This window comes from Vanessa tameamea, chromosome 16 (assembly GCF_037043105.1).
Source record: "Vanessa tameamea isolate UH-Manoa-2023 chromosome 16, ilVanTame1 primary haplotype, whole genome shotgun sequence".
NCBI classification, from domain to species: Eukaryota; Metazoa; Arthropoda; class Insecta; order Lepidoptera; family Nymphalidae; genus Vanessa; species Vanessa tameamea.
Genome location: NC_087324.1, coordinates 7386758 through 7407535, shown reverse-complemented (window position 1 = coordinate 7407535; position 20778 = coordinate 7386758). Strand labels below are relative to the sequence as shown.

The 20778-nt window shown below is 32.1% G+C and overlaps 1 protein-coding gene across 1 annotated transcript in view; it reads right to left on the bottom strand.

Annotated features, from left to right (window-relative positions):
• The window catches only part of LOC113402985 (zinc transporter ZIP11), a 56563-nt gene extending 36957 nt beyond the window's left edge, over positions 1 to 19606 (bottom strand). The window contains exons 1-4 of the mRNA XM_026643389.2: positions 19340 to 19606; positions 19033 to 19267; positions 14243 to 14430; positions 13712 to 13902 (exon numbers count right to left, since the gene is read on the bottom strand). Of these exons, the coding sequence (XP_026499174.1) occupies positions 13712 to 13902; positions 14243 to 14430; positions 19033 to 19267; positions 19340 to 19447 (722 nt within the window). The 5' untranslated portion in view covers positions 19448 to 19606. The remainder of the gene's footprint in view (positions 1 to 13711; positions 13903 to 14242; positions 14431 to 19032; positions 19268 to 19339) is intronic.
• Between the last annotated feature and the right edge of the window lie 1172 nt (positions 19607 to 20778).

Below are 20778 nucleotides of genomic sequence, written 5' to 3'. Positions count from 1 at the left end.
ATTAGACGAATTATTTAGAAAAGTTTGTCTTAAGAGATAATTCTTAGAAAAAAACCCAATTTATTATAGTTTTGAAATAACATACAGTCTATTATAAAATTCCAAGGGAAAACCACGGGGGTCTTTGAGGCATCTCCAGCCCAAGTTCCAGGAAAGCGTTGTTGAACGACGAGGTGTTTTATTGTCTACATTTTATTTAAATTGCAATTAAAATAAAACGAGAGGTAGACGAATAGTTTTTGGTTATTTTATAAATGAAAAACAATATATCTCAAATACATATTCTAAGCTTACATAACTAGATGAATGATATTTATGAGGAAATCTGTTTATTTTTTTAAGGCAATACCTACCAAAAATTATTTATTGAATACGATATATATAGGTAGAATCTAACTAACTAAAAGTTTCTAGCTAACTATCTGCATTTCTATTAGAATAAAGAATAAAAAAGATATATAAAACGATTTCATATCATATCATATTTAATAATAATATAGTGCGATTTTTTTTTATGTTAATTTTTATTATTTTATCAAACACGATGCAAATCTTGAGTGATGTCAAAAATAAACGCGATATGTAAAAGTAATTAAAGGAAGGAAAGGAATCGTTTATCATAGTATTTTTATTCTTAGAATTCTTAACTGTTTATTGGTTTTTCTAGAGCGCGAGAAATTTTAAGTGACTAAAATTAACGATCATTATCCGTAGTTTGTCATAAAATCTAGGACCGACCGAAGGATTCTCCTATAGATCTTGGATATTAAATTTAAAATAAACTTACGAAAGTCACCGTCTTTCAAAGACGAAATTATCAACTCAAAATTGCAAGGAATTTTGAATCGAATAATCGAAAATCGAATATCAAAACAAAATTGTTGAAAATGGATATTATGAACGAAGAAGGCCAAAACAAAATCGAAAAAAAAAAGATGGACCGTGCGAAAAAAGTAGCTGCGTTACTAGTGAAAGAAATGTATGACAGAAAAAGAATCACTTTACCAACCCAAAATAAGGGCAAGCAAATAATGTCTTATACTAATAAGTCTAAGAGGTAAGATATACCAATGAATATAATAAACAGAGTTTTTACTTTATGTTTTCCCTTATACAAAATGTAAGCAATAGTGGAAAAGATAGCGATATATTTTAAAAAATCTATCAAAGACACAACAGGCGACCAATATCGTCCCGTTAGTAATTCTGACTTTTCAGAAATTGGGGATTAGTGGCATAATTTGTATGTTCTATGCATTTTTTTATGACAGCCGAGTTGAATCAATTAGATTATAGATTATTATGCGTAGAATGAAATTACTATAGAAAAACATATTTGTAGACAGAATATGCCTGGCATATTAAAAATATGGTCTGTAGTCAACATTTCGAACTTCGAGGCTCATAAAAGCACTTTGCAATTGTCACGTTACAATGTTGAATTAAATGTAAAGCTACCACCGTTTCGGAATGTCGATTCTACCGAGAAGAACCAGCAAGAAACTCAGTAGTTACTCTTTTCCACCATTTTATTTACAAAGTATGTCAGTAAAGTATAATTGAATTTTTAATATATCCTACCTAAAAATCAATATATTTATTGTCCACGTTTTTTTATTTTTAATATTTGTATTGAGTAATATGCCTTATTTATTAATATTTTTTTGACGTGAGCTTTAAATTTTTTAATACGCTAATTCAAAAATAACTGAAATCTTATGAAAGAAACGAATACCGTGCTCCAGGAAGGATGTATTAACTTTAAGACGGAAACTAGGTGTTATTAGTTTACCTTTCCTCCTCGTGTCTATACAACAATTGTCACAGTTTCATTCAAAAAGATCAAAATATGTTGTAAAAAAGGAGTCTTGTGATCCAAGATTTTGGATTATAAATACAATATAATAATGTATATATATATAGAACAGAAATATCGTTAGAGTGATGGCCCAAAGTGAAAGAATACATCGATTTAATCGAATATATATATTTTTAATTCCAATGCTGGCGCCAGCAGCACTGACTTCATGTACTTTATAAATCTTTTTTCTTTTTAATTCTTAAACCCCGAAACGCGTTTAAAGCAGCGTAGATAAAATCCAAAGATTCTCGTTAAGAGGAAAAGAATTTCCAGCAATCGGAAATGTATGCTTTAAGTTTACTTTATATAATAGAAATTACAGTAATTAGGATAAGTCTTCATATATAGAAATATAAGCAATTTCTTGAAGCGACAAAGCACCACTAACTATGTGAAATAAGTCAAGTCCCTTGTCTTTATACTGGCTAACTCTCACTCATCGAACCGAAACACTTTCTGTGTTACGGTTTGATATACAAAATTCAATAAAAAAACATAAAAATGAGGATACAAATCGTGTTTTATTACTTTATACATGGTTTCATTCGCTTTCTTAAGGTATATCATTGTGAAAGCAGCATCCGTATACACTTTTATTATAAATTTTTCCTTGTATGATTTTACTTGTCGATGTGGTGATTACGCAAAATTTGTAATTATATTTCATTCAAGATGTCGGAAGCGGTGGTATTTTATATAAAGATTTTTTAATTTTCGCTTGGGGTTTGTTCACTCTTAAAATCAGCTTTTAACTTCATGGATATGAATATAAGAGAAAAAATTTAAAAAATCGCATCAACATTTTAATTTTTTCGTTAATTTGTTTATTTTGTATGTATGAGTTTACATAATGTAAAGTTATACTCGTAGATGTTTAATGTAAATTATTTTAGAACAATCATGTACTTTGGTAAAATATAACTATAATAAATACGTAACCACATGCTTTTTACTGAAATTTTTGCATGCCTATTTGAGTGCGTACCATCAACTAAACATTTATTCTCCTGGCAAACGGCGATACTCAGAACACAGCTGTGTTGTGAAATTTGAGTAGGTAACCCAGTGTTACAAACACAAGTGACAAACATTGTAGATCCCGTAGATCGCAAAGCATAGTATAAGAAATGGTTTATACTCCTTAAGAGGACAGTCCTTGCGGAACGCCTAAATAGCGCTTACTATTTTCGAAATATCTTAAAACTGGAGCATTGATTATGGATGAAAAAAAACATTCAGTATCTTAATAGATAGATCTCAAGTTTCACCGCACGATATTTATAAAATTTGTATTAATAACTCAGTAAATTCATCGTCAACATCACTCCAAACACCGAAATCGACCTTTTCTATTAACATTTTTTAAGCTATTTAGCTGCTAGTTTATACGTGTATTTTTGGTTAAATGGGGACACAAAAGTGTAAATAATAAGTTCACCGTGTTAAATTTCTATTATATCACATAATATTATAGTAATTTTTATTTAAATATTGCTTACTTTTTGGCATTCGTCGTCCATACTTTTTAGTATGGAGAAAATCATTTGACGGTTTTGACTTATTATTCGACATCGCTGTCAATAAATTTTCAGTCCCTCCCCAGATCTCAAGGTGGGAGCACGTCAGTTTTTATTTCGAGTCGAGTCTTATAATTTCGCGAATCGTCTACGCACACATAGACAAGTTAGCATAAGGGTGGGGCGCGAGTGTCGTGGGATGCAATTGTTAATTTTTACTTTTCAAGAAGTATCGACTATTAGTCAAGTCACATATTATTAAGTTAGTTCTTTGATAAATAAATATTTTTGTAATAATTAGTAAAAATTTAACGATTTTAATTGGCTTTTTAATTACCCTGTATGAATCTACCCCATGGCGTACGAATTTACCGCATTTACTGTACGAACGTACCCCTACCATACCATACCATACCATACCAATACGTGGGGTACGTTCGTACAAATATTTTATGTAGAAAAAAGCCTATAACCCTTTAACCTTTTGTCATAAGAATTTTGGACTTTTTTGTAACAAACTATAATATATTTGTTACACTTAAGCACATAAACTAGGTAAATACGACAATTAATCACATCGTAAAAAAATAAAATCTGAAAAGTGTACGAAGGGTAACTATTTTCCCCTAATGTCGAATTAAAAGTACAAAATTGTAAGGATGAACGTAGTGAATACCCGAATGAACCTGAATGTAATGTAATTTTTGCACTATCCTGCTTATTTTTTTCTCTTAATACGAAATTTAAAACAAACGCCAACTCATACCCAAACTCATGTCGTTTAGTTCGTCTGCTTAATTCCTAATTATTTAAATGCTTAATTAAAATAGTGCATAAACAAAAACAAAAAAAAAAAAAAACAAAAACAAAAACTAAGCAAAAACGGTTTATATACATTCCATTTTGTACTGATGCTATACTTAGTTAGTACCTTTCATGACCAGATACCGTCAGCGGGCCGCCCCCTTGATTTTTGTGTAATATAAAATAATTTTAATTGACTTGTTTAACCAAGAAGATTTATGTCTTTAGTTTTTAGTTAATTAAAAAAAAACTGATTCATATTTACCTCCATTATTTTTATTTATAAAATTTAAGTAAGTGATTATTTAATGTGTCTTAACGCCCTAATTCGTTATACCTACCAACCTTAAAATATCCAGAAAATAATTATTTAGTTAGAGGAGAGCAGTAGAATCAATAAAAATCATAATGTATATGAGGCATCTTAATGCACTCTGACCGCACCCTATGCTAACAAATAATTTATAATTGTGTTTGCGAGTGACATCCTTATAGCTAATACATTACTCATAAATAAATGTATTTTTATAAATCCTACGTTATGAACGCGCAATGAAAATTTAATTTATTCGTTGCAACGAAAACAAGCAACTAATTGTCTAGGGGGTGCGTACGATACACTGCACAATGCAAGTGTATTATTGGAAAGTACCTATGTGTGTGTTCTAAAATAAATTCCCACGCTGACAAACTATGCTCTTAAAGTACTATTATGGGGCATAAGCGTCAGTTTACCATCAAATAACCCATTGGCTGCCTTTCGAAAACAATTATAATCAATTATCAATAATTGAATATTCTCATAATAACATTTCAACTTGCACTTACAAGGAAAAATATTACATAATCTTTAAAATATAAGTTTGAATTCGGCCTAATTAAGTTATAATTGCGCCTAAGCCGTTTACAAGAGCAAAGTCGCGCGCTAAAGTTGATGCGACAAATGAGCATAACGTCATGTGGGTACATTTGCTCTATGATTGTTTTTTTTGAACGATGAATATAATGGACAGAGTAGGTAGTTCAAAATTATTCCGTTAAGAATGTTTCGCGCTATAAAATATCAAGTGAACTTCATAAAACGAACTAATTTATGCGTTCAGCGACTATGTATTTAGTATAGTATATAAATAATGACTTTGACAACCACACCTCAATAGGTTTGTTAATTTAAAAACTATCATATAATTTTAAGAACCGAAAGTTAACTCACTTTATGTGATACATAAAGTGAAAAAGAAAATTAAATTGATAAGAAAATCGTTCTAAAGATATAAAAAAATCTTAAAATGACAGTTTATTTGAATCATCTTTCTATTGTTCGACGACGTTTAACTCATATTCTATTGCTCATAAGTAAAAAAAAAATGTCACTGTCAATATACACTTTTGAATTCTTATGTAAATAATAAGGGGATCTTAATAGTTAGATCTTAGAAAAGTTTGAGTTAATTTTTCAATAAAACTGAATTATTTATATATTTATAAAGATAATATAATTATCGACCTATTTTTAATCAAGGCACAGAGTTAGACTTGCAGTTGTGACATATAGGTTCTAAAAATAAAAATCTGTTACAAATAGTGACACATGGACGGCTTGCGGATCTCTTTTCGTACGTAACAGAAATAGATGCATTGTGTCTTGAGGAAATGCCAATTATACGAATCATTATTATAATTATGAAAAGATCAAGAAACTTTAGAGCGAGCACTCTGAAATTCATTTTATATATTTCATAATTTTCGACATCGCCTTTTTTGAAAATATCTACGAGGCTGTGAATTGGCAATATTTAACGGTTATGAATAGGTACTCTGGGGCACCCACGCGGCGGTATAGACGACGCGACAAATTGTCAAGGTTGACTTCAATGATACGACAGGCCTGCGGATTTTTCAGTGAAATAGTTTCACCAAACGGCGTCGGCGGCGGTGACGGCAACGTCTGTGCCGGCGCGGGTCGATGCCCTCACCCGCCACGCGATTTGGCTCCACTCGCCGCATCTACAAATGAACCGTCTTCGCCAATTCTAGTACCGCGTCTCCTCACTTATGATCAAACGAAAACTTATACGACGGTTTTAACAATATATTTCATATATAAGGCACTTATGTAGAACCTTTATAATCATTTATGTTCTTGCTAAAATAATCCTATAATAATTCTAATAAAAAGTATGTTTCAAAAATGTTGCCGAAAAACTAATTTAACACTAGATACGAATAAAAATTTAAAACGCTCCCGAAAAATTGGCGTCATCGCTACAAATCGCATTGAATTGACATTTTCGACGATCCACCCGTAATGTATGTCAGCTTTAATTAGTGCTGAAACAGCGCGTTAAACGTTTCATAATCACTTATTGACAAAATTAACTCTAGCAGTAGGCGTCGCGATCACCATGCAGACACCGTAAGTAGGCGTGTGACGGCTGCTCCATGCCAAACGATCGATGAAACGAGACGATACAATTTCCCAGTTTTTTTTCTTTCACAAAATATAGATTATTTATAGCTTACGAAATGGCCCGAGCCGTGACAGTTATGACCGACCGTCTACGTTATAAAAGTGAAATTTACAAAAACGCGATGATATTACAATTTGACAACTTTCCGATGTTATTTCAAAACAGTAACTCGTTTCGTTTAGTCACACAACAGACATTTTTTTTCACATTTCTTTAGTCAAAAATAGTTAACACATATTAACACTAAGCATCCTATTAAAAACTACATTTAATTGATTTAGAAATACATACTTAAATCGTCTAACGTATTCCTCTTATCAATGCAAATAAAACTATGTACTTAGATACTATACAGATGAAGCTTTATAACGTGACCCAGAAATTTACGATATTTGGTAACCAGGAGGAGGGGCCTTTGAAACATTTTCTTCTAATAATGGTATCTAGTAATGATACAGGATACGTGACGCTTGGAAATTCATTAACGGAATAAAAAAAATATAGAGCCTAATCTAATTGGAATCTAGTCCGTGATGAGTTCATAGCGCAACTACCTTTATTCTGCTCACGCCAAGTTATCAATGAAATTCCTGCAACGGCGCCCTCCGGTGCCTCGCGTTCCTTCTGACGTAACAAAATGGCGACGCATTATACGTCGAATCGTGCGCACAATAGACTTTACCATAATTGGTAATTATTGGAAAACATTATTCTTTAAGTATTATTTAGGTCACTCTACGCTTACAATTTATGTTAAACTCACTCACCTTTATTTATTGCTACATAAAAGTATACGTATATATTATGTATTAGTACCGAGACAATCAGAGATACATACATGTACTATATCTCTATATTTTGACCTGATTGTAATAAAATAGAAATGAATAACTGATATTATTAATTTAATCCTATTTTTATTAATTTGTATTATATAACGTGGATACTATAATATGTGGAAGTATAAGAAACACTGTATTCAAAGTTTTACCACATAACAAGTAGTGCCATCTATTTGATGAAACATACAAGCGACTAACATTTGACATTACGAAACTAAACGACTGAAAATAAATAGTTGATAAACTTCTACGTTATACCGTTAGATGGCAGTATTACTGGGCATTGTAGTATTAGTAGCGAAAAAGAGGTTGCGCTGTACGGTACATACATTTTTTTTTAAACTTCTTGAGTTATACCGAGATTCCTAAGTACTTTTTATCGATTATTTATGTATTCGTTGACGCTATCGTTTCGATAAATATTGAAAAGACATTTCCAATCAGCGCAATATATAAGATAATCATCGTTTAAATATAGATTGACTTAACTGGCCAAAGCAATTCACGGGTCATGACGTTTCATTTGGTGCCAAACTACATCAACTTTTAAGTAACACACCTAATTAGGTACAAAATAGTATTCATAAAAACTATTGTGCATTGGCTAACATGATATTTAAGAACACGACCGACCGCATCAAGGCGGTATTTAACATTCAGTTGCTCTTCCCAAAATGACCGAATCTTTTTCGAAATTCGATTAAAAAAAAAAACCACGACGAGGGGTTATCTGCACTGAATGCTTGTATAAAACTAAAGTCCTATTCGTAAATGACTTATTTATCTGCAATCCCGCTCGCAATATTTGCAACTATTGCTATTCATTGAAACGCCATTGACACTTATTAGTATAGGATGAAGTTAAAATTGTACGTGTTTTTACAAGTTTTATTGAACTTGTGTCGTTTTGTTTCGGTCAAAGGTTGCAAGCTAAATTAGAATCAATTAATAATATCCTGCGGAGTTGAAATTTTACGTGTTGGTTTAGTTTCGATTACAATAAGTTATTTTGGTCAATTACATGAAGGAACGGCACAACAGTCAATAATCTAGAACCGAAATTTTGTATATTATAAAAAAATTAAATAGAATTATTATTTTTAACAATCGTGACTGAAGTACTATGCGCGTTATTTGTATAGTTTTCAGTATTTCTACAATAAACACTACGTATCAACTTATTTAAATGGAAACAGAAGTAAAATATCATAAGGGGGCGTTCAAGTATTACGCGTACCAAATTTGGCGTGCTATAGCGTTCACGTCCGTGAGTAGCAATATTTCTTACAGGTTATAAAATGCGCGGATGAATCCTGCTGTTCACCACCGCGAAGTGCATTGAAATCTGTGTTTGCGGATACTTTCATGCCGCCACCTTGCCCATACTTCAAACGCCAAGCAATCTCCTAGTACCCAGTTTGCTAGACAAAGGAACATCCAAGTCTTCGCCACTTCTTGTGAGGTTGTTCGTTGATCTATCACCTCCTCTAAAAGGTTTTGTCCATCTGTACAATCCGACCTAAAGATAAAAGTATGTCCAGCCTGTGGGATCTGTTTCACATCTCACAAGAGTGTTCAAATGCACTGTCGTTACGTGTATGGCAAGACTGTCTCAGACTTCAGATCTCAGACGAAAACGATTATGTGTAAAGCCAAAAATTAATAAAAAATAAACAAAATCTCTTGTTTTATTTAGTATTATTACCGCAAAGTTAATTAAAACTATACCAAAGATAATAACTATAACATAACTTTTTGCGACTATAGGGTAAAAATGGTCACTTGAATGTTACGTAATGTTTAGAGAGGGAGGGAGGGGGTACAGAAAAACGTTACGGTGCGTTACAAGGGGAGGAGGGGGTGTCAAAAATCTTCAAAAATTGCGTTACGTAATACTTGAACGCTCCCTAATTAGCGCATCGCATCTCATTGGCATCTTTCACCTGAATCTAATCTACTGAAGGTCGTTTCTAATATACATTATCAATACCATGACATCATATCGAAATGTTTACGGGTGAAGAATTTAAATCGAGATATCGCTTTCCAATTAAAAATTTCCTATAATTTAAATTAAATCTGTATTTGGTAAGTTTATTTTATTAGAAGTTAATTTAACGTGGAGGGATCCGCCATCGTGGCTGAATAGATCTTTTCATTATTTAAGAACTGTCTATCGGTTTCACATTTTGCTTATGTTTGACATTTCTACGACTTTTATATACGAATAATACTAGTATATACTAGATTTTTCTGGGCGCTTCAAAGGAATTTCTGGGAAATTCAAAGTTTAGTGGTGATTCATAATAAGCATTACTAACGATAAAAATTATATTCCTAATCATTTTATATAATTAATTTATTATTTAAAATGCTATTATTAATAATAAATATTTATTATTATCGAGTCTCCATATTTTGGATGTTATGTTCAAATGAAAAAAAAAACAGATAATATTTAGTGATATAAAGTGTGATCTTATACATATAACAACATTATCATTGATGTTACTCGCAGATTTTATTCTACCTGTTAATTTTATTTAGACAAGTTTCCTCTGACTTATTGCTCACAATACTTATAATACGAAAAAAAGCTTTTGTTTTCATTGTCACGAAGGATATTACCCATCGTCTAGCTAACTTATTACGAATGAAGATCATTTAATACTGGGTTCGAATTCCGTCTTAATAAAAGTCATTAGACTTTATTGATGAAAATGAATAAACGTTATCTTTGACGGATATGTCTCCGGTAGCGAGGACCAAACCATTTGCTTATGACATTTCCTGCTTGAATGGTCAGTGTTTGAGAGGAGCCACAAAAGCCGAGATATTAACAACAATCAACAACTTACTAACTAGTAACACATGGGAGTACATATTTGGTATTGTAATACTCCTTGAATGCATTTCAATAATGTATATTTGATAAAATTTGAACTTGACGAACATATACTCTATCGGGTTAAAAGATTTTCAACAATATATACTATAGTGATGACAATTAAGTACGTGTCTTTATAATATTGGTAAGCAACTTAACTTACAATATTTTATGAACGAATATTTTTAATATATACACAGCAAACAATTGAGTGATTTATTTATAAAACTAAGTTGGAATTTTATGAAATAATTACAGTTAACAAATGACATAACAAAACTGAAGATTATGTATCATCTTTTTAAATATAGTTTAACTTTCGTCGGTATGCTTGATTATACTAAGTATAAACTACACAACCAATTCATATGACACTTAAACTGGAATAAATATAAAGAAAATCTATATTATACTTATGGAAATATTCTGGTAGATTACACACGCACACACAAATATTAAGTGGCATTTTTATATATAGATATAGATAGTACATTATTATTTTCATATAAATACGTACATTAGATAGTAGTAATTGAATTAAAAATAAATCTGTTCAATTATTATCGTAGATTTATTTAATTAAACTTAGCAGTTGCATTTCCTTAAAGATTAAATAGAATCCTACGTAAGTTTGTTTTTTTGTAAGAGGGGGTAGTATACGATTATAAGTCTAACATTAACTCGTGACAATTTAACGTTATAATTGAGGATATTTATTTAATATATTGATATATGTTAATTTAAAAATATCAATATATTAATTAAATATATACAGTCCCCCGCGCGCCGCTTCCGCGTGCGGTTGTGCATCAACGCACCTGTACTATCTACCCGCCTAATTAACGAAATAATAAAATGTCATTGTCGAATAAGTGCAATAATCTAGTTATAAACGAATTACTGTACTTTTTACAATGTAAAATTGATATTATGGACGAAATAAGTTTGGTGCAGATTTGTGAATCTAACTTTAAAGATGCGGACATTTCAACTGCTAAAACCATTCTCTTCGAAGCAGCAAACTGTCGTTCTACAAGAAAAGGGGACGGGAAGAACAAGCGTTTATTACAGGATATTATTAAAGTTCTAAAAGAAACCGAGCCCGCTTCACTGCCCACCTTCGTGGCGAAAGATCTTCACCGTCTTCCGCCGGTGACATTCGACTACGTGGACGTAACGAGCCTACTAAAATATATTTTAGTGCTTAAATGAAACATCCACTGTATTCAAACAGATTACGTTAAAGCATCTGAGTTGTTTCAATTACAGCAAGAGATAGAAAACATTAGAACCAATCAATATCAGACACAAAGTGAGCAACAGATTGGCGCAAAATCTTGCAACGGCTTGTTTTCAAATAACGAAGCCAAGCGCGTCCCGAGTGCGTTGTCTGCACGGCAACCAGCAGCGACCAACACGCATGCGACCCCATCAGCTGATCGCACCGAGAACGATATAACTATCACTCCTAAGCCTACCGAATTGCGAAGTTCCAATAAGACTCAATACAGGCGACGAACTGATAGCCTTGTGAAAACGACGGAACTAATAGATAATACCTTGGATGAAATAAATTTTGATGATAGTTTTACGACTGTCGTGAACAAGAAGAAAAAGAAAAAGACTTATACAGGCAACAAAAACCCCAATCAGCAGGGTAAAGCTATATTTACCTCTAGTAAACTTAAAATAGTGCCCAAATTATCTTACATATACGCCTCTCGATTTGAAGAGCATGACATTATTGCACTCCAGGAGCATTGGCTATTTCCAGAAGACCTGGGTTATCTGGACAAAATCCATCCTGATTTTTCCAGTAACGGAGTTTCAGCGGTAGACCACGACAAGCGTACTAAAATGAAGACCTTACGGGGGAGTAGCGATATTATGGAAAAATTCTGTGTTTCCGAATGTAAGACCAATCGACACCGGATCGACGCGCGTCGCGGCTGTGTATTCAGCTTACCGCCGGACGCAGCTTCATAGTAATGTCGGTATATATGTCTACGGAGGACGCGGACAATCTACCTTTGTTTACGGAATGTTTGGGTGTCATTAGTGCGGTTATCGAAACGAACGATACTGAAACAGTGTTAGTGCTTGGTGATTTCAATGCGGATGTATCATGATGATGTAACAAATGGAGTTAGGCAGGGCGGTCTGACGTCGCCGGTCTTATTCAACCTGTACATAAACGAGCTGATCGAGAAACTGAGCAGCACCAGAGTCGGAGGCCAGGTCGGTGAAGTGCGCGTTAATAACCTTAGTTATGCAGACGACATGGTGCTGCTTAGTCCGTGGGTCAACGGCATTAGGCAATTAATAAATATATGTGAGAAGTATGCAACTAGACACCACCTAACATACAATGTAAAGAAAACGGAAGTTATGATATTTAAATATAAGAGAGGCCCTGATATAATACTACCGATAAGTTTATGTGGAACAGAGTTAAAAATTGTTACCAAATTTAAATATCTGGGGCATATTGTAACAGATAATTTATCGGATGATGACGATTTGGAACAACAGAGGCGCAGTATAGCCTGTAGAAGTAACATGCTAGCCAGACGTTTCTACCACTGCTCTAAACAAGTGAAGGTAACGCTGTTCAAGGCATAATGTCAGTCGTTATACACCAGCCAACTCTGGTACCGGTACACGAGGAGTGCGTATAACACTCTTCGTGTACAATATAATAATGCATTCCGGGTGTTGATGAACTTGCCCTGGCGGAATAGTGCGACTGACATGTTCGCCGAGTTGCATGTTTTGCCGCGCTACTACAGAAACTCAGGGTCTCATTCTACAGCAGAGTAGCCATGAGTAACAACAGAATTCTGTCCTCTGTATTCCATATCGTCTATCTAAAAAGAGATAGAAAAGACTTATAGTTACTCTTAATTTCATTGCGGTTAAGTTTTTTAAATGTTTTATTTTGATTTTATTGTTATTTTCTTTTATTATTTTTAAATTTTAATGTATGTTTTGTATATCTTATGGGTTTGAAATTGCCTGGAATAAAGATTGTTTATTATATATGATTATATTTCATATTTAATGACGTCACGGAAATATAATTCATTTTAATGCATGTAATGTCCATATAAGTTGGTGCATATTACGATTATACTCAAGTTAATGTACTTCTGTAGTTAGTCAGGTGGTAGTCCGAAATATCTGTAGTACTACTTCTATAGTAATTTAATGGTGCACGTAGCGGCTTGTATATTTTTGTCCGTCTCAATCTTATCTGTTTAAAATTAAGCATCTATAGTTTAACAAGGGAATCACATATTTTAAGATTTAGTACCTAAAATGACACTTACCTGGCGCTTTGGAATGAGGCTTGCGAGGAAGACGCTGCAGCGCCGAAACCTACGCCCACCGCCAGCCCCTCGGGTATGTTGTGGACAGTGATGGCGACCACGAGGAGCATTATTCTCTTCCACTGCGACTGACGCGCTTCTAACGCACGCGCCACACTGTCGCGACGATCGCCTTCCCCACCATCTGTTTTCTGAAAATTTACAAATAGTTTTTTACATAACTGTCACCACCGATTTTATTCAATATGTATGTAAGGTTAGTTTTTTTAGGGTGAACCGAGGTGGTTATCTTATCTGCATTAACGAAAATCTTAAATTAAAATCGTTGCTTTGATCTGTTCTGACATGATAGCTTTCCGGTGGTTAAAATTGATTTCGTGCTTTATTAAGGGAAACAAAGCGAGGAAAACCTCCTTACCTCGCTTACCTAGCAGGGAAAGTGTTAAATTGGCACTGGATGGAAAAATAATTCGCAAATGAAAAAGGTGAAAATGTGATCGGGTTAGATGATACTGATAAGAATATACGAACCAATGAATTCTGAGAATGATGGTGACCACGCCGCCTCTGTGCAGTGTGCTGATTCGTTATACAATCCGCGAAATCTGCTGGCTGCGTCTCCATAGTAACCAGTGTAGGGTTGGATGACCGCCTGTTTAGAGCCGTCATCATTTCCAGATCTTCGATCTTCTCTTTTGAATTGTTGGTTTTTGTTATTGCTGAGAATTAAATAATAAGTACGTAAGCGTTTGATTTTTTCGCTTAATCTGCAGTAGTTACAACTAAATTTGGTTTCAGTTTCATCTGAAAGATTTTTTATTAGACCAGCACTACAAAATATGATTTTCTTAAAGAGAATAACCCTATGTTTATTTTCACTGATTTTATCAAAGTGATCAATGCTACTGTGAATATACATAGTATTGTTGTAAATATATTGTGACGTATAAATAAAGAAATCTGTAGATCGTGTTACATTTAAAAACTTTTACTGGAAAAACTGACTGACAGTTAATTTCCATGGATAAAACCACAATCATAATTTAAAAAATTGGAGAGACGCCATGTATGTTGCGTGTTTCATTTGCCTGCAAAAATATCAAAATACCCGCATAAATATGCAATCATGAAACAATACAAAATTCTTTCAAACAAACTATTTAACAATACTTATTTTCAGTTTAAATACTTTTCCTGAATACAGATTATAAAGCTGAATACACATACAGTCGATTCAAGAGACAAAACTACGTTCAGTGAAGGCTCAGCTGGTCTATACATAGCGTACGTCACCAAATTTACGAACGCCGTTTTTTTTGTCTGCGAGCGCTGAACTTTGTTTACTACAGAATGTTTTGCGGAATCGATACTCCAACATAAATAGTTTGTTTATTAAATAATATTTGGCTCAGCCTATAGAAGACACAGAACTTAATGCGCCTCTGATCTATATTGATCTCTTGTTACTAAAGATCCAAAAATCTAATAAATAAATATTAAAATATTATTTTATTAGCGTAGTTTAAACTGAAATCAAGAATGCACAGAAGTCATGTAATGTCAGATTATTAACGTTATATGTATTCCATGTACACATACTATTCAATTAGCATAAAGAGCCATTCATTGTCAATAAAAGATAACATGGTCTTGAATAAGTCGCCCGTCAGGAGCACGTGTCACAAGCTCCTCTCATCCCTGATAAGATAGAAGAAATCTTAACGTGCATAAATCTCGTTTATTATTTAAACTAACTGTTCGCGTAAGTTGAACACCGATCAGTATTTTCGTTTAGTTTAATATCTCATATGTAGTATGTATCGCGAATTTCAGGTCATTGTCCTGTAATTATTTCAGTAATCTAATTAACATAACTATGTAAGATAATAAATGGTAAAATAGCATTTATCGGATATCGCTGAATTTTCGAAAGTTATAGTCATATGTGTGTAGTTGGTAAGTTTCTCTCACATACAATATTCCTAATTCTTCTTTATTTCTATTTTGAAATTTTAAAAATTACTGATCCTATTTAAGTCGCTTCAATAGCAACAGTAAGAAGACTAAATTACGCTAAACCTTTTTTTTTATTTTGTCAATGTTATTAATTAATACTATTATAAAATTTTTGAGTGACATTTTTGCTAAGTGCATCATACAGTCATACCAATTAATATAGGGTATCTAATAAAGATTTTACTAAAAGTTGGTAAAAAAATGTATTCTTATTTAATTTTAATAACGTGCTTTTGACATCTATACTAATATAAAAATGCGAAAGTAATTTTGTCTTTCTGCTGTTACGCTTATTGTTCATAGCTAAACTACTGAACCGAATTTCATCAAATTCGATATGAATCAAGCTCCCCGAGGAAGGAGACAAATGCTTCTTTTTTATACCTTACACCTGATGACTGTCCCTCTACCTAACACGCGGCCTTAGCTGCGGGCTAAAGCCAGGATTATGTATAGTCAAAACTTTAACTCAATTAATTATGTGATTAACGAACGAACAGAACATTGGCGGTTTCTAGACTTTACTGACGAACCGTAAATGAAGGCAAATATCTTTACTTAATTAAATACGACGACTTCCTCGTTTACAAAGTCATACACAAATAAATAATTAATCATGTAAATTTTATTAATACATTTATCATAAAATTAATAAGTAATTGAATTAACAGACAAAATTTTTACAATAACAGCAATTAAAAAACCTTTTTTTTTATAATTCCTAACAAAAACTGGGATATAAGGGACGCTTTCCAAATTGTTTCGCCTACGAACATGGATCATGTTCCTAGCTAGAAATCAACGAGAATGAAAACATATAGAATTAAATACGAAAAGTAGACCGTGCCTCAGTAAGCACGTAAAACCTCAATCTTATGCCTGAACTCGTTCCGCTCGTGACGGTATGCTGTCCCATCAGATTATGAGTGTGAGGAAATAGAGTGCTCTAGTATTGTCTCTTGAAAACCTTGACCGAAATTTGTCAGAAGGAGATCATCATTATGCAACAGCTGATTTGAAAGTAAATATAATCAACGCACAATCAAACGAAATCTTGTCGATCTAAATTTGAAATTTATATATACTTATCTCGTTATTTGTTATTTATAATTCTGAATAAAATTTAACTAAAACTTTACAATTATTGTTTGGTGTCGTATTTTGTTTTTTTTTACGAATATTATAAGTCAAATATATAATTTCTTAAACATTTTATTCACAGTTCCTATTTAATTGTAGGGTTTTGTGGAAGACCACCTAGGTCCCATTTACTAATCAAATATTCTTCCGCTAAACAACTATACTAAGAATGGTTGGGTGTGTAAGCCAATGTAAGTAACAAAGCACAAGGTGTCCCATTGTAACATCTTATTGTTAGTTACATAGGTTGGCGGTGCATTGGCCATATAAATAATAGTTAAAAAAATGATGGTACCAATGGTCTTGTCTACGTAAGGTGGTGACCACATACCATCACGTGACCCTTTTACTCGTCTATATATTGCGTCTCCGTGTAATATGAAAATATATTTTTTTATCGGTAACATTAACGATTTATTTTTATTTCCGATAATATTTTCAATTTAGTTTTCCGATTTCAAATAACTTAAGCTCATCTGTTTCATGTTTTTTCCATAGCGTCGTGGTCTTTCAAAACGAATGACTGTTTGAATATATAAATTATACTAGTTAAACATGCATACACACATACATAAGGTGCACTTTAAATAACTATCGATCTCGAGAGGTACAGTTAGCTATCAAGAAATTACTTTTGCATGATATGTTCATATGCTTAATTTGTGTGTATAATACATGCCGTGCTCCGCGGTGAAAAAATCGTGAGGAAACCTCGTAAAAATTAAGCAATATTGCTTTTAAATTATGCCTTGTTAAACTGATTACAAAAGTAAATAAAATTAATTGAAAACCTGTATAATCTTACTGCAAATCTTTAATAATCATAGCATAGTTTTGATAGTACGCTAAATAATTTGTATATCATAAAAAGGTGATAACAAAAAGATTACATTTATAAGTAGGATTGCTCATAAAACTTCAAAGGCTCTATTTCAACATTTTTCACTTAAATTTAGTATTGCAAAGAAGCATTTCCTAATGTATGACTAAGTAGGGGGTGATTATTGGGTGGGTTTTGCCTATCCTTGCTTTGACTGTTTGATGAAGTTGCGGTAGTCCTTAATATTCATATTAAAAATAAATTGGACATACAAAAGTCATTGAGATTAAAGTAACTAAAATTTAACAATTTAAATTTATGCTAAAGTATAACAACAAAAAAAAACATCTCATTACCCTATCCTTTTTTCTAGCATTATGCCTTTTTCTTTATAAAAAGCTAAAAGTGATTTCCGAATGTGAAAGTTTTTGTAAAGTATTGTATCCTGGTTTACTACATATAAATATTTATATACAAATTTCAATTGCATAATAATTCATATTAAGAATAATTATATGTTTAAATGTGTCACATGACAATTTTGTATAAATGTTAAAAATTGTTCCAGAATTTTTGTGTCTAGTTTTATTTCATATTATCAACCCAACCCGGCTTCACATATGTTTAATAAGGGTTTATATACAAGTTTTATATTAAAGAATCTTTTCCCTACTAAAATAAGCATATATTAAATATATAAACCCTTATTTCTTATTGATGATAATGACACCAAAAGCTATTGGTGTCATTATCATCAATAAGAAAGAATATTATACTGATGGTGGGAAGTGACTTTGTTTTATATTATGTTTTATATTTTTATACTTTGTACAGCTGATGGATTGGTAAAGATTGAGCATATTTTAACTATATCAATACCTATCATATTTAATTTGTTGTTATATGATACCTAATTTAAAAAGTATCTGTGTCTACTACTTTATTTTATTTACTACTACTAGACTTATCCATATAAAAAACTAATTACTTAATCAAAAAAGTATGTTTATATTATTAATTTTAATCTATTGGAATGTAATTACAAAACAGGAAGTATACTAAAAAAAAATTTGTATGTATTAAACGGCCTTCAAGACAATATATATTATTTTAAATGTACCATACTATTTCGAGGAATTATTCATAAATGTAACAGGTTTTTTGTTTGTATATGAGGATATAATATATTTGAAGGTTTATATTATATTTATTAAGGTTAAAATTTTTTTTTAAATATAGTACTAGAAACTTGTAAAAGACAAATATTTTAAATGCTCAAAATGAAAATAAACACAAGAATATTATGAGTTTTGTCTGACATATAATATTATATAAGTCTACTTACTCATCATCATATTAGTTGAATTTATTCCCAAATAATCTAAGAATCTGTCAGTTCCAAATACAAATACAGCTCCAAACAGAAATCCCACTGCGACTGGGGCGAAAGCGTACTGCCCTTTATCTCCGTATAAACCAGATGCTTCGCACATTTCAATAGCTGGCTCTAACAACGACCAATATGAAGCAGCTGTCATAACACCAGCGGCAAAACCCAGTGACACATCGAGAAGTTTTCTCTAAAAACATACAGTTAAATTAGAAAATATCTGGAGAATAATAAATAAACTTTAGTTAAGAAGACTACGTACGTGTTTACCACGTATAAAAAACACACAACCGGCTCCTGCAGCTGTAAGTCCCCACGTGAATAGTGTTCCCAGGAGAGCCTGCGTCACTGCACCGTACCCCGGAATCATTTTTAAATTATTTTTTAAGTAACCAATTTCCAAATTAAGTACTATTTATAACACATATTTCAAGTTATGTTTTCAATGTAAGTCACTGTTATCTTTCACGATCTTTTTATACCTACACTCCACATGTTTACCGTCCTGACACGACACTGACACATTCATAATATGACATTAGTGACGTTAGAAATGTCTAATACAAAGTTGCGTTTTATTTTACAATAACAATAATATAATATTAAATATTCATGGTTAATTGTTATAATAATTCCTTTGTTTAATTAAATATTTAGAAAACTATTTAAATACATTTAATAAATAGAAAAACATGATAACGTTGTGAAGTTTCTCAAAACAATAACCTGTGCTTAGCATTATTAAACGAAAATAAACATCAATTGAGACGCTCTTAATAGGGTATTTTCGGTAGTGAAAAATAAATTATACTGTCATTTCAATATCATCTGGCACTTTGATAAACAACTTTTCCGGAGTTTTAATGCTAGTCTTTACACATTATACTCAACGATAGTGATTGTAATTCATTAATATCCCAAAAACCACCAAATATTTATAACTGTTAACGATGAATGAGTGCCAGTCGTATATACACAACTGTTGTTTTTATCAGTGTGACGTCTCCAAAATGACTGACAGCGTTTTCGCGGGAATAAAAATGGTTTAAAATTTAATATAATTTTATTGCAAGAATACGTGTATATTTTGCCAAAGTATATTTTTTGTGGTTTTTATTTATAGGAAAATAAACATTTTGAAGTACTTTTTCAAACATAGTAGTATACCCTATTCTCAGGTATATTTTTCTCAGCTATATTTTTCAACACGCTTTTATTATTTAATTTCTTTTGTCCGGTTCTTTAGTTTTTGCCATAATGAGATATCATGATGCATTTTTGACTATCAAACTGCAAGTTTGTACATAATTTTACAGAAACAGAGATGGCACATATAAGTATCGATAAAATTACTTTATTATGCGATTTACCCTACGTCAAATACCTGGAACCCAATTTTACTAACTTATAAAGGATATGATCCAACTTTAACCGAACGGCAGCTGGCTCGTCTTGTTAGAAAAATAGTAAAACGTCAACAATTACGTTTCGATTCGATTGCGAAACCACTTACAACTGAAGTCTTGTGATGAAATATCATCAACTGTTCCGTCTGCCAATTTGCCCTCCTGCAATACTTTTTTTTTATTTAATAAAAACTGAATACGAAATACTATTACTGGTTTTGCTTTTATGGTGTAAGGGTTTTCATTTATGTTTTTAGAATATATTTTCAAAATAATTTAAATGAATATCGATATA